The sequence below is a fragment of the Vulpes vulpes genome, chromosome 2, assembly GCF_048418805.1.
Source record: "Vulpes vulpes isolate BD-2025 chromosome 2, VulVul3, whole genome shotgun sequence".
Taxonomy (NCBI): Eukaryota; Metazoa; Chordata; class Mammalia; order Carnivora; family Canidae; genus Vulpes; species Vulpes vulpes.
This window is the reverse complement of record NC_132781.1, coordinates 80,065,522-80,090,957: the sequence shown is the minus strand read 5'-3', so window position 1 is coordinate 80,090,957 and position 25,436 is coordinate 80,065,522. Positions and strand designations below refer to the sequence as shown.

At 43.2% G+C, this 25,436-nt stretch overlaps 2 protein-coding genes and 1 non-coding gene across 17 annotated transcripts in view; 1 reads left to right on the top strand and 2 right to left on the bottom strand.

Annotated features, from left to right (window-relative positions):
* Positions 1 to 462: 462 nt before the first annotated feature.
* Positions 463 to 3,887, top strand: ZAR1 (zygote arrest 1). Its single transcript, XM_072745045.1, has 5 exons — positions 463 to 1,104; positions 1,333 to 1,436; positions 2,017 to 2,158; positions 2,424 to 2,498; positions 3,604 to 3,887. Exons 1-5 carry the CDS (start codon positions 463 to 465, stop codon positions 3,745 to 3,747), a joined length of 1,107 nt encoding a protein of 368 aa, XP_072601146.1. The 3' UTR covers positions 3,748 to 3,887.
* Positions 3,888 to 7,311: 3,424 nt separating this feature from the next.
* FRYL (FRY like transcription coactivator) overlaps positions 7,312 to 25,436 on the bottom strand; it is a 253,042-nt gene continuing 234,917 nt past the window's right edge. For 6 of the 15 annotated variants that reach the window (XM_026016535.2, XM_026016539.2, XM_072749041.1 and 3 more), the window contains 8 exons: positions 24,402 to 24,609; positions 22,389 to 22,538; positions 21,416 to 21,514; positions 14,505 to 14,573; positions 11,813 to 11,830; positions 10,941 to 11,051; positions 9,753 to 9,943; positions 7,312 to 9,440 (listed from right to left, as the gene is read on the bottom strand). In XM_026016535.2, coding sequence (XP_025872320.2) covers positions 9,182 to 9,440; positions 9,753 to 9,943; positions 10,941 to 11,051; positions 11,813 to 11,830; positions 14,505 to 14,573; positions 21,416 to 21,514; positions 22,389 to 22,538; positions 24,402 to 24,609 — 1,105 coding nt within the window. In that variant the 3' untranslated portion in view covers positions 7,312 to 9,181. Of the gene's footprint in view, positions 9,441 to 9,752; positions 9,944 to 10,940; positions 11,069 to 11,812; positions 11,831 to 14,500; positions 14,574 to 21,415; positions 21,515 to 22,388; positions 22,539 to 24,401; positions 24,610 to 25,436 lie in introns of all 15 variants that reach the window. The other 9 variants (XR_011999897.1, XR_011999900.1, XR_011999898.1 and 6 more) reach the window with 2 other exon arrangements.
* Positions 20,590 to 20,691, bottom strand: LOC112933402 (U6 spliceosomal RNA). The gene has a single exon (XR_003237661.1). It is a non-coding gene; the product is annotated as a U6 spliceosomal RNA (small nuclear RNA).

Sequence of the window (25,436 nt, the reverse complement as noted above, 5' to 3'; positions counted from 1 at the left end):
GGGGAGGGGAGGCCGCGCTCCCGGGGAGAAAACCTTTAGCCCAGGGCCCTCCCGGGTTCCGCCGGGCGCCAAGGGTCGCCTTCCGGGGCGGCTCCGGGATCCCTGAACTAGAGTCCGAGCTCGCGGGCACCAGCCCCGAAGCGGCTCCGCGAGTCTCCGCAGCGCCTCGCTGCCCGCGTGGGGCTTCCCGGCGGCGCCGGCCCCTCCCCCCTCCCCCCCTCCCCCTCCCCCGGCGCGCCCCGGGTCTGCGGAGCACCTGGGGGCACCCGGGTTGCACCTGGGGAGCACCTGGCGGGCCAATCGCGGAGATTGCCCGGGGCTGGGGGCCCCTGCGGCCGGCGGGCGGGCGGGCGTCCCCGCCAATCGGCTCCCGCCCGGGCCCCGGGGTATTTGGGGCGGCGTCGGGGGCGGCCTCGGCCCGGGATGCGCGGCGGGTGGCGGGTGGTGGGTGGCGGGTGGCGGATGGGGGGCCGCGGGTACCCGGCGTGCGCCCCGCGCGCGTCCCCGTCCCCGTCCTTCCCCGGCTGCGGGCAGCTCCCGGCCGCCGCGGGCCTCGACGGCTACCAGCGGGCGCAGCTCGTGGCCCTCCTGTCGCAGGTGAGCCCGCGGCCGCGCGGCGCCGGCAGCAGGGACGCGGCCGTGCAGGTGAACCCGCGCCGCGACGCGTCGGTGCAGTGCTCGCTCGGGCGGAGCCGCCTGCCGCGCGGGGCCCGCGACCCCGGGGTCCCGGCCGGGCCCGGCCTGGGGGGGGCGGGGGCCGCCTCGCCGTCCCCGTCGCCGTCCCCGTCGCCGTCCCCGTCGCCGTCCGCGCAGCCCGAGCAGGGCCGCCCCCCGCGCCCCCCGCGGCCCCCGCGCACCGCCGCCGTGTACTCGGCCGTGGCCTCCCGCCGCCTGTCCACCTGCCCGCACCGGCCCGGCGGCGCGGAGGACGGGGACGGGGACGACGACGAGGACGGGGAGGGGGAGGGGGAGGGGCGCTCGGCGAGGAAGGCGCCCCCGCGGCCCGCAGAGGAGGCCGGGGCAGGCCAGGCGGACCCGGACGCCGAGGGCCCCAGGTCGTCGCCGCGGAGCCCCGAGCCCGCCACCGAGCGGCCGCGCTTCCAGGTGAGCCCCGCGGCGCGCCCCTGCCCCCGCGGGGCTCTGCTGGGGGGGCCTTCCCCTTCCCCTCCCCCTCCCCCTGCGGGGGCGGCCCTCCCCCCTCCCCCCTCCCCCCTCCCCGCGGGGGCTGTGCTCTAGGGGGTGCCCTCCCCTGCCCTCCTCCCCTCCCCTCCTCCCCTCCCCTCCTCCCTCCCCTCCCCCCCCCCCCCACGGCCGCCTTCCTTCCTTCCGCAGCCCTGCGCCGCCCGCCGGGTGAACGCCGCGGCCGCCACACAGCCGGGGGCGGGGGCGGGGGCGGGCGTCTCGCGGCCCCACGGCGGGGACCCGGGGGCGGGTCGGTGGCCTCCGGCTGCCCGTCGCCTCTGAGTTCCGTGTGGCCGGAGCCCTGCGCCCCGCGCCCCGGGTGCTGACCCTCGCCCAGACCCGCGACGCCGCCTCTGGCAGCCCCTGCAGCCCCTGCAGCCCCGTGCAGGGGGGGGGTGGGGGGGGTGGGGGCGGCGCTGCTGGCGCCGAGGGCCTCCTGCGGGGTCTGCCCTGCGGGGTCTGCCCTGCGGGGGCCGCGGGGTGGGGGGGGAACGACGGAGGAGGGAGTCGGGGCCGCCAGAAGCCGGTGTGTCCGTCCGTCCGTCCGTCTGTCCGTCCGCGTGAAACGTGGATTCGGGCTCCTCGGCCTCCCGGGCTCCCCGCACTGTTTGGAGGCCGCCCCAGCGCCGCGGGAAGCGAGTCCGAACCTCCACTCTCCGGGCTCCTCCCGGCCTCTGCGCTCGCCCGGCTGAGCCACCGGGTCCCCCGGGTCCCCGTGACCGGCCCCAAGGACCGCAGGGGCGAGCTGGGCCTCGAGCCCGCTTTTCTCCAGGAGCTGGAACGAAGCGGCCAATCGAAGTAGCAGATGGATCCCTCCCAGCCTGTGAGATGAAGGGGACTGCGGGGTCCCAGGAGCCAAACCCCCGTGTCTTGTCTTGTCCAGTTCTTAGAGCAGAAGTACGGCTACTACCACTGCAAGGACTGCAACATCCGATGGGAAAGTGCCTACGTGTGGTGCGTGCAGGGCACCAACAAGGTAAGAGACCCCGTGGAATTGGCACCTTCCCGACCTAAGTGTCCGGAGGGGTTTTGCTTCACTTTTTTTTTTTTTTTGCCTTTTAAAGACCTGTTTATCCATGAGACCCACACAGAGAGGCCGAGGGAGAAGCAGGCTCCATGCAGGGAGCCCGATGCGGGACTCGACCCCAGGACTGCGGGATCCCATCCTGGCCCAGGCAGCCGCCCAGCGGCTGAGCCACCCAGGCGTCCCAAGCTCTAACAGTTTCCCTCTCTTCTAACAGGTTTATTTCAAGCAGTTCTGCAGAACTTGCCAGAAGTCTTATAACCCTTACCGGGTGGAGGATATCACCTGCCAAGTAAGTCATCCTCGTGTTGTGTTTGAAGGGGGGTAGCTGGGAGAGGGTTTGGGTGGCCTTTGTTGAATGCATCCTCGGGGAGGCGGGGTTCCCCGTGACACCGAGCCTCTGCTTTGCTGTGGGGAAGCTGGGCCTAGGGGTCTTGTCCCCTCCTATCCTTGCACACCTTGGTCCTGTTAACCTCCTGAGACCCCGCTGCCTCTCCCTGCGACGTGGAAGGAGTTTGCCTTAGCTGGTCCTCTGTCTAATGGGAGAAAGCAAGTCAAACCCGGGATACTTCTCTGGGGCATGAGGTCGCCTATTTTGCCCAAATGCTTAGTATGAGCCCGGAGTGTGACAGTTGGTCTCCCAAGGGTGCTCGCAAAGGGAGGAAGGTTGGCTTTAAGGTGAATTTAAGCTGGCCGGCTTTACGGGGCTAACGAGCAAAGCCTGCTGGCTAACTACCAACCGAGCCCCGCTCGGTGCTTGAGGGGCTTTGATGACCTGGGGACAGAGGCCACTAGCCTGTGGGCGCACAGCCCTTGCACGTCTACTGACACAGCCGGATCCGTGCACCTCCCTCAAAGTGATGCTGGAAGCCTCGCAGCCCAGGGTGGGGAGAGAGGGCCCAAGGAGGGGAAACTGCTGGAGTCCCTTACTGAGGGCGGCGTAGGGTCAGGTTCGAAAGTGGGATGCCTTAACCCCTCTGCTCTTGGCTCAGTGGTTGCTGCTTTGCTTTCCGTGTTTAAGGTCACTTGCAGCAGGTGTGGGGGGCTGGGGGACAAGGTCAGCCACGGAGGCCCGGCTGGATCCGCAGCTCGCTCCTGGTCCCACTCCTCTCCCCTGCTTGTTTCTTCTCCACCCTTCAAGTGCAGAAAGCGCTTTCCTTTTAGATCCTTGTAAAGTTTTTTCACAACACAAGTCTGAATCCTGTGCCACATGGGAGCACGACTACCTGGCTTTTTAAGCACCCTCTGTTCCTACCCTGTCCTTGCCGGAAGGGGTGCAGGTGGAACAGGATTGAGTAGCACAGGGCCTTGCTTAGCGTGCATCATCGGTAAGTATCTGGACTAGAACTTTGAGGACGTCCCCACGGGTTTATGTGCTTCTCACTTTGGTTTTGCAGAGCTGTAAACAGACTAGATGCTCCTGCGCAGTAAAACTCCGCCACGTTGACCCCAAAAGGCCCCATCGTCAAGATTTGTGTGGGAGATGCAAAGGCAAACGCCTATCCTGTGACAGCACTTTCAGCTTCAAATATATCATTTAAATGAATGTTTAAAAAAAAAAAAAAAAACCTGAACGTGAGCTAGTAGAGCAGACACGTTAGCTTTCTCCCATGTTCCTCCTTTCTGCCTCTCCCTTCTCAGAATACTTCATGAAAGGCTGTAGTTTTGACAAAGCCTTCAAATAAAAGTACTGCAAGAACAATGGACAAATTGCATGACCTTTCTTTAGGTTCAGGAGAGCTGCTCTTACGCTAACAGCCTGGGTCTATCACTGTGAACGGGCCTCCCACGTGTGAGGTTTTCTGCTTACATGGGGCTATGAGCCAGATAGTGAATGAGAAGCCACGTGACCATTAAGTAGCAAGCACTCTTGGGGGTGGGTAGTGGAGGCAGAGCAGGGTATGTGAGCTTGGGCTTTGGGGTCTGGTTGCCCCCAAGTGGCTGGCAGCTGGGCTGGAGGCTGTGAACTGCACGGCCTGGTTGATCACAATCAGAGGGTCGAGGTGGGGACTGGCTTAGGGCACCTTCTCTGAGCTGCTAACTGAATCACCTGGCCTTCAGGTGGTACCTCAAATCGGCCTCCTAAACGTAAAGCTCTCAAGTTAGTTAACCTGCTTAGGCTGGGTTTTTGTGCAGTTCTGCAGCTGCGAACTAACCTGGGAATTTTCCTAGCTGTGCCTGCTAGCTTCCTCGATTCCCAAGAGACTAAGGCCCTGCACCCATAGGGGAGGGGAGGGGAGCCCCCCCTGCTTGGGGATGGCATTTTGTCTAGAGCCTCAAGATTTTAATGATGGTTGAGGGTTATTGATTTAAAGGTTACAGAAACTCAGTAACAAGCCAGGTGTTAAGTATGGCTCCTTGTCTAATCTGCCCCTTAAGGTTAACCCTTACGACCTTGGAGGCAAGGGTAGTATACGGAGCTGTCCGGTAAACTCTTGGATGCATGGGCCTAGAAAATGTAAGGGGGCAGCCCCGGTGGCCCAGCGGTTTAGCGCTGCCTTCAGCCCGGGGAGTGATCCTGGGGTCCCTGGATCGAGTCCCACGTTGGGCTCCCTGCACGGAGCCCGTTTCTCCCTCTGCCTCTCTCTGTCTCTATGAATAAATAAATCTTTAGGTTGTTTTATTCCTTACATTTTTTTAAAGTGAGTTTGAGGTCTCTAGACCCCTTAGAGCAAGGGGAAATCCTCTCTGCATCCACATGAACCAAGGAAGGTGCTTGTAAAAAGATTCCGGGGCCCCTCGCTCTTCTGAATCACCATCTGGGAGTGAGACATTTTAACAAGCACCCCGGGGTGCTGCTGGTGGAGGTGTGGAAGCTATCACTTGAGTCAGCCTCATGCTTCGAGGAAAAACACAGATGTGGCCTCTACCCTTATGGAGCTTCCAGTGTAGTGAGTAGATGGCCAGTATTTTCTGCATTTAAAAACTTGGGAGTTTGTCACGTAATATTAATACAGGCTACGTACGTAGGTGCTTGTAATAGGGGATCAAGTCTAAACCTGAGGTCAGAAGGTTTGCCTGAAAAATAACATGTGGGCTAACCTGAAGTTTGGGTAAGTTGAATTAGGAGGAGGAGGAGGAACTTTTCAGACCAAGGTAGCATGTGCAAAGGCTCAGTGGTAGAGCAAACCGGAAGGAAACTACAGTAGTAGAAAATGCGAGGGACAGGGGTGGGCGTGACGGCGAGTGAAACTGGGAGGACTGGTCTTTGTCCTCGGAATTCACTGAAAGGTTTTAAAGCTGCAGTGGGATGCCAACAGATTGACCTTTAAGAGGAAATAATCACAGTGGACACCTGTAAACCAGTATGGAGACTTGCAAAGATCAAATGGTCGTGGGGCCAGAGATGAACGACAACTCGGGGCGTGGGCGAAGGTGATGTTCTAACACCTGTTCCTACTGGTTTGGTTGAGGGTAGGGGCAGGGAAAGGAAACTCGACTCAGGTGGCACGCAAGCCCACGCCCTAAACACTGGTGGAGCGAGTGAGGGAACAAGAGAAACACCTGTAGGGACCCCTGAGTCTATGAACTTGGGTGTCAGTCATTCTTTAAACATGAGAGCTTGTCACTACGACTGCTGAGAGAGTAGCTGAGCGGTTTTACAGCCGAGGGAAGCCAGCATCAAAACAGGTTTTACTTTGTTCATTACACACTAAGTGGCCCAAAAACATCTTATGTTAAAAGTTGTGGCAACATCCTAGCAATTAGCACTGTCAAACTACAAAGGAAATTTTATATATATCTCCCATGTATTTTTTTTTTTTTTAAGATTTTATTCATTTATTCATGAGAGACAGGCAGAGGGAGAAGCAGGCTCCATGCAGGGAGCCCAACGTGGGCCTCGATCCCGGGTCTCCAGGATCACGCCCGGGGCTGCAGGCGGCGCTAAACCGCTGGGCCACTGGGGCTGCCCCATGTATAACATATGTATGTTTAGCAAGAGAGACTTTGACTAGAAGGAAATACCCCAGAACACTGTTACCTCTGGGTATCAAGTGATTCTTTTATTTGTTCAGGAGAGACCCACAGAGGCCAGGACACAGGCAGAGGGAGGAGCAGACCCCCTGCGGGTGGTGGTGGTGGGGACTCGATCCAGGGATCAAGACCTGGCAGAAGGCAGGCGCTCAACCCCTGAGCCACCCAGGGGCCCCTCTTGGGTTCTTTATATCCTGCATTTGCTAAGGTGACAGTGGATTACTTGGAAAAAATTTTTTAAATGCCATGAAGTGCAATTATGATTACATTGATTCTAGTATTTCTTTTTATTTAGATTATGAGGCATGGTGTAGGAGCAGTTCTCCGGGACCCAAATGAGGAAAGCTTACTGGCTTTGGTGAGTTTGTTCCAAAAGAGTGTTTATTTCTTAAACTTATGGTAGGTTGTACCACACCCTCTATATCACTGAAAGGAAATATTTTCTAAATTGTGTAAAAGAAAAAGCCAGATCTCTTCTCTGGGTGTTATTTTACAAGCTTACTATTTATTTGCTTAAGATTTTAATTTATTTACTCTTGAGAGACAGAGAGGCAGAGACCCAGGCAGAGGGAGAAGCAGGCTCCCTGCGGGGAGCCCGATGCGGGACTCCATCCCCGGACCCCTGGGTCACGCCCTGAGCCAACCACTGAGCCACTGGGTGTCCCACAAGCTATTTAAAAAATGATCAACCTCGTGGGCAAAAGAAAGAGGCCTACGTGAGCACAAACGGCTCTGTGTAGAACTACGTAGGGTATTTAATAAACTAAGCATTTGATATACTTTGTTAAATGCAAACGTTGGATTCAGAGGAGCGAACTAGTGTAGGTTTTGGGAAAACTCAATTGCAAAAGGACAACCCTAATGACTTTATATTTGCATTTTGCTTTCTGTAGGTGCATTCATCTTGTTAATCAACTTAGCTACATAAACAAGAAGAGGAAATTTCAACTGTTCAAAGGTATGGTTTGGGTAATTAGTCAATCTAATTTGTTCTCAACTTTGTTCTTTTGGGGAGAGTTATGTTTAAGAACGAGGGCAATATTTGAAAAGTCACTACATGACAAAAAAAAAAAAGAAAAGTCACTACATGATGCACACTATAATCATTCATCCTTAAAATACAACACAAATCAACAGCTACAATGCTTCTTTATTTTAACAAAAAGGATATAAGGAGGGTGAGAAAATAGGGGGATGGTAAGGTAGGATGTAAAGTGTGGGGTGTCTCTGGACACCATCCCGCTCTTCCTGCCCCACACCCAAAAGTTATTAAATAATTTAAAGGACACCATTTACAGTACCAGAACACCATCAAAATAATTGTTTTTTTTTTTTTTTTTTTTTTTATCAGGGTCAAAAAATACAGTGATTATGAATGTGCTGTGACCAGTTATGGAATTTTACAGGTAACATAACTATAGTCAGCAGTCCAACGGCGTGCACAGTGCCTTCAATTAATGCACTTGAGCATAATTACATTTCTGGCAGGGTCCACACCCCCAAGAAAAGGCAAAGCTAAGCATTTCATTTCTACATTCTAAACTCTGGAATCACAGAGCCCAGTTTAAAAGTCACAGTGGATAAGAGATGCCTATAAAAAATACAAGGTGTTCCTTTCAAATCAGAGGAATTGTGGGACTACATTCATTTCTTTTACAAAATGCTATTTAAAAAAGGACAGAGAATCCAGTTCATTGTTATGCTACAGGCTGAGACAGGAGTGAGTATATTGCGTGTTTTGGTAGTCGGTCTTCAGGCTTCCTTTCATTTTCCCCCATAGCCCCAGGTTCCTTTTGGGTGAAACACGTGAGTCCTGAATGAAACATATAAAAATGTGTTTGCATCTCTCTTCTTGAATTCTGCGGACTTCGGAGCCCGCAAGTCATGGTATCCTACCATCAGTGACCACGATCTTTTCTTTAGCTTTGTATACCTATTCTTGTAGAACAGTGCATTGCACGAATGTACAATACTGGTTTTCATCTATACAGTTTCTGTAATAATTATGGAGTAAAATAAGTTAACTTTTCTAATGAGAATAGCTGACGGGCAGCATACATCTTTATTTTACATTTTAAAGTCTCTGCAGGCATCTACTTTGGTTAGTTATCAACAATCGTAACGTAAGCACTGATCAGAGAACTGAGCAGCATTCCAATAACATTAACAGATATATTATTTCTTTTCAAAATACCGGGAAAGCCCAGCTTTAAAATATTATTAAAGTGTTCTAACATTTACACACTATGAAGAGTTAGATCTAATAAAATAAAATTTCTTCAAAAATAATCTTGCAGTGCTCTTTTAGGCATGCTCTGACATGTTATCACCAAACATCCATACCTTGAAAATAGGACTATCACATACTCACACATCCCCGCTCACACACACATAATCCCTTATACAGACTAAAAAACAGAAATACCCACGCCCTTATCCCACGTGTTGGGAAAAAAAAAAAATCCAATGTTTTTTTTGTTTTTTTTCTTTTTTGCAAATAAGTCTGTGTATATCTATCCGACTGAAGGTTCTTCATGTAGATGATTAAGCGTCAGCTGTAGAGTATGCTTCTGGCTGCTGGAAATCTAGGCAGCTTGGCAGGTCTTCAGCTAAAATGAACGAGCCTGGATTTTAGCCTCATGTCACCTGCTTTCCAACGTCTCAGTATTAGAGGCCATTATTGCAAACAGTCTTGGAATTCTCTTCTTTCTCCAGAAAGTAATGTATTTGTATGCATCACTTTTAGCCCTTTTCTTTTTCACATGGGTTAAGTAATTTAAAAATTCCTTCTTCATACAGTTAATTGTGGGAGGTACTGGCAGCCGTTAGATTTCTTTTCTTCAGATCTTGGGTTTTGCCGTTCTTTATCTTGATAAAAGCTTGGCATTAGTTACACTCTGGTTCTGGATGCTGCCAGGAAATGTTATCAGTGAACTGCAAGGGTTTATAAAAGGTGCCCGTTAATGTTCTTCGTCATCTTCCCTAAATGCCTGAAGTTTCTCAGAATCCAGTGCTCACCAAATTTCCAATTGGTTTGGCCCGTGCTAAAAGCTGGTATGATTGCACTATGCGTAGAGACTCTCTTATTTCTAGATTAAGTTCCATCAGTTTGTAGTTGGCTTCTGACATGTCCAGGTCAGAGCCTATCACTGCAAAGCTTCCCGTCTGGCCCAGTGTCTGATGATGGAAATATATGTGTAACAGCGTCTGCACGGGGTCATCTTCACAACTGCCAAAGATATCATTGGGCCAGAGAGACCTGAAATACACAATATTTTTAAGTCCTGACACTCAATCGAACAATTATTAAAAGTAAGTACATTTTAAATTAATACCTATAGCAAAATTTCCTTGTGAATCATTGAAGGTCTGTTTTGATATTTGAGCAAATGTATTACTCAGATTAACGAAGCCTGACACCTAAAATTGGTGTCATTTCAGTGATAACTGTAGAAAATATCAAAGTCATACTTTCATAAAGACATACTGAAACATTAAATTGAAAGCCCAAACCCAGTCATTGTAAAATCCCAATCTAGGTTTAGAGATAGGAAATCCCTTCACATTTTACCTGAAAGCTTTTACTTGTGCTACAGCAGATATAAATTCCTTATTTTTCAAGGTTTCAATTAAAGAATGAATGGCAGTTTCTATAGTAGTTTGTGCGGCTTTGGAGATGTCAATTTCTTCATTTTCTGAAGCCGACTCTGCTTCTTTGAGGATATTTTCCAGTTGGGCAAGTTCCTCAGACATGTTGATGACCTAAAACAAATCAGTATACCTTGAAAGGAGGATCTATTTGTATATTAAGTAACAAAAAGGGCATTTAATTGGCGGTAAAGATATATCTGATGATAGGCATCATTTCTCTTAAAGATTTGCAAATGTTAAACTTAGTGGTTTAAAGGCAGTTAATATTTCAAGTTCTTGATTGGTAGGCTACCAAAGAGTAGTCTTCAAATACTCTTGATAAAGTACAAGGATATAGGAGCGCCTGGCCGGCTCAGTTGGTGGAGCATGTGACTCTCCATCTTGGGGTCGTGAGTTTGAGTCCCATGTTGGGAAATGTTATGATAGATGTAATAAAACTGGTCATAACCAATGTTTATACTGGTTTTAACGTGATCCATGTTGCACCTTGGATAGTAAAAATCATTTACTGTTATGGGGGGGAAGTTGTGAATTTTTTTTAACATCAAAGGAAAAGTACATTTTAAAAGATTACTTATCCAACGTATTTTATATAAACCAGTATGTATTTTTAAAATTGATTTAACCATTTAACAAAAGTGAAAGCATTTCCTGTTTCAGGACCAGCTCTGACAAGGGGAGGGATAAAAGACTAAAGTCCCTGCCTTTGAACCTATACATTACATGATTTCCAACATTCAAAGAGTTTTTGACCTGTTGATTCTTATGTACGTTAGTAGAACTACAAAAATATATGGACGAGATGTTAGGGGGGGAATTTCATAATTTAACTGTGTCTTTATTCAGCTGATGTGCTTTCCTTGACTTCTGGTTACAGATGGTCTGTTGTTGCTGCTGTGACCTGTAAGGTCTTGAGCCTGTCAAGACCGCTGGCTATGTGCTGTTTTATTTACTGACAGGTCTTGAAATAGCGCAGTGTTTCTAAAAAGACAATTCTGAACAACAAGATTCCCTATTAAGTGACTTTTGACATCAGCTCTCCTACAAGAACACATTTATGATATTTTAGTATTCTAGAATCAGATTCCTATTAGAACCGAGTATTTACCTCTGCTTCATTTTTTATTGTATTTACTTGGCTGATCAGTTTGCAGTAAGCTTGGAAGAGAAGCAGCAACTGAAAATGCAGTTTGTATAACCTTCGGCAGAGCTCCAGTTCCTAGAAGTAAGTAAACACTGCATTACATTCAGGTGCCACTGTCCATGGTGTTTGATTAGACAGTACATTTCCAATACAAATTTATAAGTAATTATGTTAAAATTGTCTTGGCACTTATTTCTCCACCAGTAAGCAAGTTAATATAGTGTGAAGCTGATGAAAGATGCTTTTGAAGACTGGGATTAAAATACAAATTTAAAGACTGTTGGTTACATAATTCATTTAGTGAGAAGCACATTTTCACATTAGAATTTTTCAGCAGGCAATATATAGAATGCTTTAAAAAGGATTCACTTTAACTCAAAATTCATAATGAAAAAAATGTACAAATACATATACTTTCACCCCATTGAGATGTATATCTCACTGCATTTATCAACAAATGTTTGATAAAGCAGTCAAACTGGATTACCTCTTACAACCTAAAAATGAATTCATTTTTCTAAAAAAAACACACACACAAAAAACACAAAACCTTGTAATCTCATTGAAATTAACAATGAAATTAACATATGCACTTTGATTTTTAAAATTAAGTTTAAAAGAGGTTAGTTTATAGATGTATAAAAAAGGTGACTGCTAGTCGTACATATCATAAAATCTCCTCTTTAGAGGACCAACATTTCACGGATTAGGGCTTATGCAAAACTGAAGCACACTTTTACAATAGTCCATGACAAAACACTGCTAGCTCACAAATGGCAAATGAAAATCAGTTTGTCTGACATGGATAAGTCTATAAATTAAGACAGGTCACTTACTGCTAGAATTTCCATTTGCTAAGCAAGAAGGTGATCGGGTCACAAAAAAATACAAAGGAAGAAAAAGACCAAGAATTAGTGTAAGAAATCATTTTAACTAGGGTCACAGATGTCCCAGGCAAACTGAAGAACACTTAATTGCATCTAAAAGAAAAATCTAATATTTCCAGAATAAAACTTTTTATACATTTAGAGTAACACTCCGGGGTGTTGTTAACTCTTTGCCAAATAACTAAATTACATTTAGGCTGTAATTTATTTTTTGTGCGAAAGCTACACAGGACAAAACTGAACTAAAGCAAATGTCATAAAATTTCCACAAGTGGAAAATTTCTGATTAGAAATAAAAAATAAATTACTGTTTTTAGAAAAGAATTGGCTTATAATCTTATAAATACTTAACAGAGGATTATATTTGGTGTGGTCTAGGCTTCCCACCCTTACTAATTAGGTCCTATGTTGCCATAATTGGTGCAGTGTCAGAACATAAGCTATCAAAAGCAGATGTGTGTTTTAAAATGCATTCCAAAATGCAACTTAGTGAACTTCAGAAGTTACCCAGCTAGGTTTGAGTCAAATGAAATGATGTGTGTATGTAAAATACATAGTCCATAAACTAAATGTTTTGCTATTTAAAAATTGTTACATTAAAATATTTATAGCAACTTGGCCCTAGTCTCTAGTCCATTCTAGAGAAAGAATAATTTCTAATTAAAATAGCAATCGCTGTAATGTAAATATTGCTTCTAAAAGTCCCTCTGAAGTCTGCTTCTCTAAATAGTGTCCTCTGAAGGACTGTTTATATAACATTTATTCCTATCAATTTAGAAGGGATTTGCTAAGCAAAGGTGAACTTTAGCTCCATACCGCTTCCCATAAATTACATGGATAGTCATTCAGTGAATATCAGTTGAGCATAATCCAATGTTAAACATATTAGCATATCTACATTTGAGGTTCTACTTCAGTTTTATATGGAAATGAACAACCATTTGAGTTCCAAATACATTTTCTCACTTCTATTAGCATGAATAATGGAACTGGCTCTATATGCATACACTTACAGCTTCTACTTTGGGATGTAATGGAAAAGAAATCATGATACGGGCATCTGGGTGGCTCAGGCGGGTTACTGTCTGACTCCTGATTGGCTCACGTCATAATCTCAGGGTTGTGAGATCGAGCCTGGCGTTAGGCTCCAAGCTCTGTGGGGACTCTGCTTAAGAGTCTCCTCCTCCCTCTGCCCCTCCCTTGCTCTCTCTCTCTCTCCCTCAAATAAATAAATCTTTATCATACTATTTTTTAAAGTTTATGATCACAATTATAGGAGGTAAGTAATTGTGTAGCTCTCAATTACCAGGAATATGCGCCAACTTTGCAGGCTTAAAATTCTTGATTTTTAAGTATATTGAAATTAGCAGGTATATATATTTTTTCACTTATTTAAAAATTATGCAAAAGAATTCTGGTACACAGGGACAGAACTAGTAAGGTTGTGTAACCAGTGTCTCCCATCTCAAGGAGCTGAATATAAAAGGAGAGAGAAGATATAAATGAAATTCTTAAATGTACCATTTTCAGTTTTCACTTAGGAGAAAGCCTTGAGCTGTATTAACTGACCTAGACTCTTGGAGATGGAACTCATCTTCTTCAAGGCAGAGGGCTATAAGAAATCACTTAGTCTAATCACCTAATTTATGTAGGAAAAAAGGGAGTTTATATTATATACTCAAGCCATGCAGTTAAATGGTGGCAAAGATAAAACCCACAGGCTCCAATTCTAGGTTAGGGTCAATTCCTTATTTTCCCTTGTTTCTTTCTTTACACAGGTGATTTGACCATTTCCTTGTTACACAGTGGAGGATTTGGAGTCAGCCTGCCTGGTTTGAATCTTAATTCTCTTTTCTTACTGGTTTTAGATACATTGGCTTCTCTGAGCCTCAGCTTCCTCATCTGCAAAATGGGGATACTAAGCATCTATTAGACACAGCTGTAAGGACAGAGATAAGGAATGTGAAATGCATACTATTATTTTCTCAACATTTCAGTTTAAAAAACTTCACATTTTTATTATCATGCTATAACTTTTACAGGACTAGAAATCCAGAACAGTGCAACCAATGTTGGAAAAGATTGGAATTCTGATGTCAATGCAGAAGTTAATTGATGACTGCGTCTTCTGTGTATGAAGCTGTATTCCTATTAGAATAATTTGTAGGGCTTGATTTACCCTCATGTAGTGTCTTATGTACTTTTCCCTAAGAAAACATTGCCCTTATTTTCATTGACTTTTTATACTATAAAAAAGTTAGTTTATCCAATCAGCATTTCGCCTTTAGAAAGGCTACCATGAATGGATATGACATTACTGTGAAGTTTGCTTTCCTGACCAGTCTAATTTTTCGAAGAGGCAGATGCAAGTAGAGTCTAACTTGGCCTGTCCAGATAGCCATCAGGCTTATCTCCTGAATGTTATTAAGCTTCAGTCACAAGCTGGTCGTTCATTTTTATTAAAGTGAATTTTTCATTACTAAGCCAATATTTCACTGAACCTTTGACGAAGATTGTTCTGATAACAAAAATGAAAAGTGTTATAAATTTCATTCCTAGGATTATCAAGTAGGGACACTGGAACACATGCATGGTTTTACCTGTCACAGAAACAGAGCAGAACTAAGAAGAGGACACTTACCTGTGCATCTGTGTTTATCCTATACAGGTCTCCTTTGGCACCAAATGTCCTCTTACAGTTGTCTAACCACTAAGGAAAGAAGTAACCGTAAATTTTAACATAACATTTATATAACGCACAGTGAAATTGGTAACATAACAGCCTGTGTGTATAAGGTCACTTTAAAAGTTAACTTGAAGTTCTGGGATTGGTTCTAGGCAGAGCCTTCAATCTCCACTCCACTCAAGCCTAATTATTTGTAGGCAACAAACCAGAGCAGGATGACATGTGCACAGTGTGGTGGTGTGCTCACAAAAACACAACAGTCTGCTCTTCTAGGGACTTGTGCTCCATTTCAGTAAGGAGAACTCTTCATTCTGCAGATTTTATTGGAAATCTTCACAACGCATACCTGACCTTTGTCTAATGTAAGATGGGGAAATGAAAGATGTGCTTTCCCTCTGGAAGTGCAATTTAATAAAGGCAACTTAAAATTAACCAGGTCTGTTTGCTTATCAGAAGTGTAATTCTCAGAAGACTGGTGTCAATTTTAATTAGTGAAACAGAAACCAAAATCCATTTTAAATCTTGTTTTTACTTCTATTCTTTTTGGAAAGTTAATGAATGACAAACATGTTATCTCCAAAGAATATTGGATATAGATGCCACGCGTGTTTTTTTTCCCTTATCCAGGGGCTATTCCTAATATTGGGTATTTATTTAAGGTATTTTTTTCTTTAGTCAAATAAAAAATGAGAGCATTGTAGTTTAGTTGGGGGAAAAAATGTTGGAGTCATGGAATGTCCTAGCAGAATGAAGAAAAGGGCCTCCAGGTGAAGAAATTAGGTTTTAACAGTTTGATATTATGTATTCTTTTTACTTCCTAGTTCCTTATGTGTGTGATAAACATAAAACATATATATGAAATCATTAAGACTTTAAGAAAAACTAGCTCCATTAAGCATATTCACTGAAAATATCTCAGTACAACTAGGCATTTAAAACACTCAACTGTAGCTTAACGTCGTACATGCAAAGAATGCGAATTAGACGTCTCTGTTATTTCAAAACAACTCTTTGACCTTATGTTGCTTTTATTCCAGTCCCTTAGACTGTACAGGCCCTTAGGCTTTTGCTTGACAGCATCTCTGAAGAAACACGTTAAGCTTTCCCTAGTGAGATGAGCCGCTGGCAGCCACTGTCAAAAGCTATCCAGCGGATTTCTTTATATCAGCAGCATTCGGCTGAAATCTATTGTAGGATGCATGTGCTCGTATTTACTCACACAGAATGTTAAAACGTTTATACACCTAATCCTCCTCCCTAATCCAGTCCAATTTGTCCACGTGTACTAATAAATTAGAAGAAAATAATTGAATATCTAAAGGCTTATTGTTACTAAATAAAATTTTTTCCAGTCTATGCCCAGTGATAGAACATTTTGGGAGCCTTATTCAACAAATTATGTTTTTTATGTTTTTACTCTGTTAAAAAAAACAAGCCCCAAGTCAATAGTCTCATGGCTGCGTATACTGGCCTGAACAGCACAGGTCCACACGATTGTAGCCAGCGTGCATAAGACACAGTACTTGGTGTACAGAATGTCCCCCCGTTCACATCCAATCGGTCATCATTGTTTCTTTAGTCAAGGCTCAAGTAAAGGTTAAAAGGGAACTGGAGAGGTTCGGCTTCTGGGCATGAGGGAGCAGCCCGTAGAGCGCCAGCCCTCCAAGGACACCCACAGAAGCAGAATGCGGTCTTCCAGCAGACAGGGAGCCCTGCACAGACCCCAGGCTTAGCTCTGGGGCCTTGCTTACCCAAAGCTTTGCTAGCTGCTCAGGCAGGCAGACAGCAGTGACCTGGGGGGGGACCCACAGCGTCACTGAGCTGGGAAAACAGGGTCACCAAAGGTATGCTGGAGGGAAGGGGACTGTAGAGAAGGGCACCCAACGATCTGTGTGCAGCTTCCCTCGGGACACTGCCACTCTAGCATTTAACACGTGCAGGAGGAGAGGCTAGACAACCAAGCAGCAGCACCTGGGAGGATAAAAATGTAAACAGATTTCTGGTCTCCTGGTGTTGAACTGTTTATTTCCTGCCAGGATAGCAGGGGTCCTGATGAAGAACCCAGGCTGTCACTCGTGACTCGCAAGGCACAATGGAAGAATGTGTTAACTATGATACTATAACGGTAAAAACCATTAGAGGGAAAACCCGAAGAACAAAAAACACTTGGTTGATAGATGAACACAAGAAAGGAGAGTAAGAAAAGTAACAATACGGGACAAGAAAGAGATGACAGCTTAGAAGGAATCCTTTTTCTCCCCTATGCAAATATTTGATTCAACACAATTTATCGAAAACATTCTTTTCCCACTGCGTTATAATAGCACCTTTGCTATAAACTGTATGATGACCATACATACACATATGTACCCATGTACATATGGGTCTGTTATCAGATTCTCTATTATATTCCAGTGGTCTGTTTTTCTATTCTTAAGCCATATACTCTTGAATTTTTTAACAAGTCTTACTGGCTGGAAGTCTAACTCTGTTGTTTAGACTTTGTTATTGTTCTTCATGTACAAACTTGGAAGGCTATTTCTGTGAAGGGCAAGGAGTAAAGATTTGCAAACTATTCTCTGTTGCAACCATTTTAACTATGTTGCAGTACAAAAATATGCATAAATATGCATAATATGCATAAACAAATATGATGACTATGTTCCAAAAAAAAACCTTTATTGACAAAAACAGGGAGTGGGCCAGATATGACCTATGGGCTATAGTTTGCTGACCTGTGTTCAAGAAGGTTGTTTGTCTTATACTTAGCTCTTTGTACTTCCACATAAACTGCAGAGTTAGCCTATCAATTTCCATCAATAGAGAATCTGAGATTTTGAACCTTCTGATTCATGAACATGGTATACAGTCTTACGGAGATAGCCTTTATTTTTATTTTTTTTTAGAATTTAAAAAATTATTTTATTTTATTTATTTAAAGATTTTCTTTATTTATTCATGATAGATGGAGAGAGAGAGAGAGAGAGAAGCAGAGACACAGACAGATGGAGAAGCAGGCTCCATGCAGGGAGACTGACGTGGGACTCGATCCCGGGTCTCCAGGATCATGCCCTGGGCCAAAGGCAATGCTAAACTGCTGAGCCATCCAGGCTGCCCACTGAGATAGCCTTTAATTTCCTTCATTAATATTTTAAGTTTTCTGTGTGAAGGTGTAGCACATCTTTAGATTTATTTGTAGGTGTTTGATTTTTCCTATTGTAAATGGTACTTATTGCTGTATCATCACTAACCTCTCTAAAACTTAAATGGCTTAAAATAAGACTAATCTGGTTGGGAGTTCCTTCTGGCCTTGCCTAGGGTCATTCCTGAGTCTGCAGTCATTGGATGACTTGACAGGGGCTGGAAGCTCTAAACTGGCATCACTTAAATGCCTGGCATGCTGTCAGTTGGGATGCCTCCATTCTGCTCCACGTGGCATCTAATTCTCCAGTAAATAAAGGGTTTTATTAGTTTTCTAGAGTTTATCCCAATTTACACTGGGACTGGCACGATGGCAAAAGCAGAAGCTGCAAACAGCCTAAGTGCTAGACTGAGAAGTTGCACAGCATTGTTTCTGAATTTGGTCAGAAAAAGGCAAGGATGTCACAGACTTAAGAGATGGGAGTCCAGTTCGCCACCTCTTGATGGAACAGCAAAGCCAAGTTATGAAAGGGTGTGGACACAGAGAGCAAGATATGTATCAAGGTCCTTAACTGTAACTCTATCACAGCTTCTAGGGTAGGCAAATATTTATGAAGACACGAAAGGCACTAACCATAATGGAAAAGGGATGGATAACTTACTTAGTCAAGATTAAAAACTTGTGTTCATCAAAGGATGCTATTAAGATAGTGAAAATGCTAGCCACAGAGAAGGGAAAAAACTTATAAACGTATCCAATAAAAGGCTTGTGTTTAGAATAACTCCTACAAATCAATAAGAAAGCCATAAACCCATTTGCAAAAATGGACAAGATACTTGAAGGCACAATTCAAAAAATATCTAAATGAAAATATCTATTTGAGCAGGTGCTCAAACAAGTCATCAGGGAAATGCAAAATACTATCATAAAATACCACACACCCACCAGAATGACCAAAATTTTAAAAGTTGTAAATACCGAGTGGTGGCAAAGATAGGAAGCGAACGGTAATTCTTGTATATCCTAAACTGATAGAGCATCTTTTAGAAAACCACAGAATCTACTAAAGTTGAACATAGGTAAGACTTCAGAACTGCTGGGGCAATTCTCCTCCTACTCGAAAAATTTGTGAACATTAGTACACAAAAGACATGCTTATAAGAACATGCATGGCAGGGTCACAATCTTCCACCCCCATCTGGGGTTTCAGGCACCCAAAGTCAGTGGTAACCCGGAAGCAGTGATCCTCCTCTGACCTATTATCAGGAGGTCACCACAGCCTGATGCTCCCTGATGCTCCATCACAAGGCCTGTATCATTCATCTCTCCAGCTCATCCTGAAGGCACAGGGTCATCTCACATCATCCCCAGAGGGTGAGTCCAGTACAATAACATATTTTGATAGAACGAGAGACCACCTTCACACAACTTCTATTACAGTCTAATTGTTATAATTGTTCCATTTTATTAATTATTGGTGTTAATCTTTTACTGAGCCTATTTTATAAACTTCACCACGTACAGGAAAAAGACTAGTATCTATAGGGTTCTGGTACTTTCTACAGTTGTGGGCATCCACTGGGGGGTCTTGGAATGTGTCCCCCGTGGATAAGGGGGGACTGCTATATTTGTAAGATGAGCAGATCTTGCCCAATACCTTCCCGATGTTGAAAACTCTTCCCTCCTTATCAATCTGTCATTATTCTTTCAGCCCAAATGTGAGATTCCCTCCTTCTTTATAAGGAGAGAGAGCCTTAATGTAAGTATTTTCTCATATTATATTCTTTCCCTGAAAGAATCCCCCAGATTAAAATTACCATCTGTTAAGGGCTGAGGTCTGATCTCTATTCCATGGATTTTTCCTAATAGCTGAAAGTGACCTCTCTTTGGAAATCACAGTAGATTGCATCAGGTCTGTTAGACCCTTTCAATTTTGTGAAGTCTCTAGTTATAGCTATAAATGGATACTTTACTTTTTTTTTTTAAGATTTTATTTATTCATGAGAGACACAGAGATAGAGGGAGAGGCAGGCTCCATGCAAAGAGGCTGATGTGGGACTTGATCCTGGGTCTCCAGGATCACGCCTTGGGCCAGGGGCAGGAGCTAAACCACTGAGCCACCCAGGGATCCCTGACACTTTACTTTTGCTACTATTTATACACAGTGTTTGTGCTTTATATTCTTAACTAGTATATTAAGGGAATAAGAGCCAGGTCTTATACTTTTCATAGCCCTTTGCATGTGATCGATACATAGTTTTTTGATTAAATAATTTTTTAAAGAATTAGTTTCAGGTGAAGAATTTAGTGATTCATCACTTGCTCTTAATACCTAGTGCTCATCACAAGTGCCCTTCTTAATCCCCATTACCTATTTATTTCTTGTATTATTTTTATTTTTTAAAAGATTTATTTATTCATGAGAGACACACAAAGAGGCAGACACACAGGCAGAGGAGTCCCCACACTCCCTGTGGGGAGCCCGATGCAGGACTCGATCCCAGGACCCCAGGATCACGCCCTGAGCCAAAGGCAGATGTTCAACCACTAAGCCACTCAGGTGTCCCATAATTTGTACTTTTTAACGACTGGTCTATTTCATCTAAATAATTTGAATTATGTAGCAGTGATGGACATTAATTAGACTTTTTGTGATCCTTCCACAATATATACAAATACCTCTCCTCCAGCAACCCTCAGTTTATTCTCTATAATTAAGAGTCTGTTTCTTGGTTTTGCTCTCTTTTTCCCCATTTTCATTTGTTTTGCTTCTTAAATTCAACATGGGTAAAATCATATGGTATTTGTCTTTCACTGACTTATTTCACTTAGCATTATACTCTCTAGCTCTATCCATGTTGTTGCAAATGGCAAGGTTCCATTCTTTTTTTATGATTCATATTCTGAAGAAATATATTTGTGTGTCATCCTGGCACAGGGACCAAGCTAATCTTCTCTGTATTGTTCCAATTTTAGTACATGTGCTGCCGAAGCAAGCACTACATATGATGTATATTTAATGCTAATTAATGAAAGATCCATCTATTCCAGGAAAAAAAAAAAATGTCTACTATATACAGTTTATGTGAAAAGGAGAAAAAATTTTTTTCCTGCCCCTACTAATTGAAAACATTTACTTTCAGGAAACAGAACTAGTGTTGTTGTGCAGTGCCAGATGGGAGCTGAAGAAACATTTTTTTGCAAGTAATATCTATAATCTACTATGTGCTTATTTCTCCCTTTGTTTGCCTACATACACATCACAGGAAAAAGATCCTTGCTCTGTCGCAGGTTACAGATTTTCTAGATCACAATAGGACAGGGCACTCTCAGAAATAATGCTTTTATTTCACCATTTGCAATGTTGACAGCAGCGATGTAGTCTCCACATAGAAGCTTTTTATAAGGCTATTCGTGTTCCATTGTGTTCTGAGGCTCTTAGAGGGCTGATTTCTAAAAGCCAGAGATAGGAATTCACTGGACAGAGAGTTCAGAGGGAGGCCCCACGTTTCTCAGTAAAGCCCTGAGGCAAGTGCTAAGAGGTCCTCTTTTCTATCTTGGCTGTTTAGCTGCCAAGTTAACATTCCTAGCATCAAAAGCAAGCTACATTTTTCACATGGTAAAAATAAATAAATAAATAAATAAATAAATGAATGAATGAATGAATGAATGAATAAATAAATGAGAGAGAGAGAGAGAGAGAGAGAGAGAGAGAGACACTGACCTGCTCAGCTGCTTCTCTTTTGGCATTGTATGTATCCAGGTGTTCTTGCAACTCCAAAACACTGAACTTGAGTGTTTCCAGCAAACCACATGACATCAGCTGTCAAGTCAGAAACATTGATCCAGGTTACCATTTCTCATCAGTCCTAAGACTGACAACTTTTAGGTCATGGAATTTCTGTTAGTTGGTTTTTGGCCTGACTTAGTGCTTAGTGCTAGCGTCCCTTTCCTGCGCTCTGTCCCATACTGAGGGCTGACCTTTCATGGAAACTGAGTAGGAATGTAGTGGGATTTCAGGGATGCCAGCAAGGACAAGCGTGCCTTCAGATGCTTTTAAGAACTGCCTGAGGTGAGAAATGGCACACCAGTATACATCTTAAAGGTAACACCCTTGAAGCTTCTTAAACCTTAATTCTCTAAAAACTTTTTTTTTTTAAGAGAGAAAAAGAGGGAGAGAGAGATTCTTAAGCAGGCTCTATGCCCAGCATGGAGCCCAATTCAGGGCTTGATCTCACCACCCTAAGATCATGACCTGAGCTGAAATCAAGAGTCAGATGCTTAACTGACTGAGCCACCCAGGAGCCTCTCTCTAAATATCTTAATACATAATCTGTGTGTTTGGAAACAAAATGGGAAGATTGAGCTCTGGGTTCTTCATGGGAGTAGGTCTAGCCCTCTCCTACCCACTTTTATTCAAGAATCAGGGAAAATCAGAGAGTACTCATCTCTAGAATAGGACTCTGGCTTCCCCATCTAGGACTCTGGGAAGGGTGAGGACAGGGAGGGCTCAGAATCAGAAACAGACACAAGTTACTGCATATAGTACACTGGAATTATATTTTGCTAGATATTTCTAGCCAAATTGAAAATATAAACCTTTAAACACTTCAAAATTCTGAATTGCCTTAAAAAAATTTACTGACTGGTGCCATTCAAATTTAGTCTTCATAAAAAGCCTTCATATAAAAACTTACTGTTTCAGCATCCACAAAGACTGTTGGGCATTCTGAACACATCATCATCACTTCTAGTGAACTTTTAAATTTGGTACCAATGCGTTGCAGACTTTCACCAAGAAAGCTGACTGCCTCATTAGTTATATCTCCAAACTTTCTTTGAATTGTCTATGGAGAAAAGCATTAAAAAATTTTAGTGTTTCATAAGAAGGCCTTTTTTTCATCGTTAAGATGCATGATTTATAAGTAGGGCAAACTTTATTATAAAACTATTGTAGTGATATACAGAATTCTAATGGCTGGTCTGTAAATCCATGTTTTTAGGCTCTCCTTTAGGAAATGTTAACTTCCCCAAAATCAAATATTTACAAAATAGTACTACTGAAAAAAGCAACTAAAGATACGTGCCATTCATCTTCCCATTCCTGAGTGTTTTTTTTTAAATTAGGAGATAAATAGAAGGAATATATGCTGCACATCATTAGAATTAAAGTCCTTATATGTTTGAAGAATTAGCTCTTCAAGAGTTGTACCTGAAAGAAACTTTCAGGAAATGTAGTTTACTATGCTTGGCTATGGGCTGCCGGGTGATTTAATTAAAGTCATAAAAATGCATTAAGAGCAACATCTTCTCAAAACTCAAGAATACTCATTAACATAAAATAGATAGTGCCTTACCCATGGTGAGCACTCAGTGAATTAGACTAAATCATCGATGGTATAATTATATGACTAGTTAATGTGTACCTGCCTGTGTATATGTAGCACTGTTAGGTATCACTATGATTTAAAAATAATAAAAGCATAAGCTACAATCTTAGGCATCAGGAAACAGTATCTTTGGAAAGAAAAAAAATATGAATGGGAAACCAAGGAGCAGTGCAAAAGTGCAGAATAAATTAAATGCTCCCATTGATGAGCCTAAAGAACTTTCAGGAGGGAGAGACTAGAGGGTGGAGTGGCTGGGAAAGCTCCACTGAAAAAATGCACTTAGCCAGGTCTTCCAAGATGGGCAACATTTGCTTGGGTCAAGGGTGGTAACCTACCTAAAAGTGGTAGCTAGTTCAGAGCATAAGGACTTAAATGGCATTTCTCTGTGCCTTAGTTTCCCTGGCTACAGAATGCTAAAAATACTCTATATTTCATAGGTCTGTTTTAAGAATTAAATAATGTAAAAGCATTTAAGCCACAATGCCAATACCTAGCATGTAGTGAGCACTCAATAAATGTTACCTCATATTATTATTTCTACAGTTGGAAGCAACCTTAGCTAAAATTTTTAAGGTGTGTGGAGACAAAGCCAATTAATTTAGTACTTAATTATAAACTGTTTCATGATATTGACTGTAAACTTTTTGAAGGCAGGGACCATGGTTCTTTTTTTTTTTCTTTTCTTGGCATCCTGGATGGTGCCCACTCTACTGCAGAATATTTAGCAGATGTTGCTTTCAAGTTTTATTTTAATGATCTGAAGGGAGACATCTCTACTAGTTATTGTATAAATTATCAGCAGTACTATAGTGTCATAAAATTAAGTAGTATCACTATCTTTGGGAAAATTTTTTTTAAAGATTTATTTATTTTAGAGTGGGGAGGGGAGAGTGAGAGAGAAACCCAGACTCTGCTCTGAGGGTGGAGCCCAATGTGGGGCTTGATCTCATGATCCTGAGATCTGAGTCAAGACCAAGAGTTGGACATTTAGTGGACTGTGCCATGAAGACGCCCTGGGGGGAAAAAAGAGAAAAAAATTCTCTTTTATAGACAATTGGCACGTATCTCTTTATATATATATATATAGGCTGCCAGGTGATTATGCCAGCCCATAAAAATATATATATTTATATTTTTTTAAAAGAAAATCGATGGGAAGATTAAATTTTGAGACACTAAGAAAAATAAAAGTAGAAAATAGAATTGGAAAAAAAAAGGGCAAATAGAATTTGAGATACTCATTTTAGATTAAAAAAAAACAACCCATAACCTCATCAGGTAATTGTTAATATAAATTCAGAAAGCTTTAAAACCACAGACCTGAAATAGCCTGGAAAACACATGAAAAGTAAACACTGCACAGGACCCATCAGTGTCAGACAGCATCTGGTTGACATGGCAGCGCCAGGCCTCTTCCTCATCATCACATGCTACTGGCTGAAAAGCAGCTATTATGGCAGAAAGAAATGGTGATGGTAGAGGTGATGTCTGGACTTCTGGAAAGCCATCTTGCTCTTCTTCATCTTGACTGTTAATACACAATATCACATAATACTATCTTAAAATAGTTTAAGTCACCCAACATAGATTATTTTTATTCAAGTTTATGCACTGATTTAGAAAATATACAACAACCTAAACTTCATAAAGAAGTACAAATAGCAAGATTTCTGTGTTCTTTCTTAAGACTGTTGCAGCCCATCTTTACAGCAACTCTGAAGGTTAGGCTAATATTAGCTCAGTTTTACCATGAGGAAACAAAAAGGTCAGTGAAATTAAGTACTGTGCCTACAGGTTATTGAGTAGGAAATGACAGTCAGAATTTGAACCCAGAACTGTGGGTCCAAACCTACTATTATCAGCTTTGACATATACTGGCAGCTCAGCTATTTCATGAGTATATACTATGTGCCTTGCAGTGTGTCAGTAATGGATTGTGGACTCAAAAAGAAAAAAGACCTGGCCATTTTTTTTTTTTTTGAGCAATTTATAATCCCAACACATCAGATAATACAAAAAAAAAAAAATGGGACAGTGAAAAGAGATGAAGACATGTTTGGGTTGGTTATTCTATAAAGAAAGGGTAATTGTGGATCTTAAAGATGAGGTTGTGTCTGAGTCAGACACTCCATAAAGAAATGCATTACTCAAGGTCTTAAGATTGTGTGTTTCCATGACCACGTAGCTTTATAAGGCTTTACAGAAATTGTGGAGCAAGCAATTCATGTGGAAGAGAGGGATCTAAGTAAAGATGGGGGAAAAGATCAAAATAAAACAGACATTTGAAGTGAAAACTTAAGATATACCTCAAAAATGTATATTTTTATAATGTCACTGTGGTGACTGATTTTTAAA

Excerpts from the sequence above, each read along its gene's own strand:
- ZAR1 (XM_072745045.1), top strand. The coding sequence starts at position 463 with ATGGGGGGCCGCGGGTACCCGGCGTGCGCCCCGCGCGCGTCCCCGTCC. Across the intron at positions 1,105-1,332 it reads CCGAGCGGCCGCGCTTCCAG|CCCTGCGCCGCCCGCCGGGT; the intron begins GTGAGCCCCGCG and ends TTCCTTCCGCAG. Across the intron at positions 2,499-3,603 it reads TGGAGGATATCACCTGCCAA|AGCTGTAAACAGACTAGATG; the intron begins GTAAGTCATCCT and ends TTGGTTTTGCAG.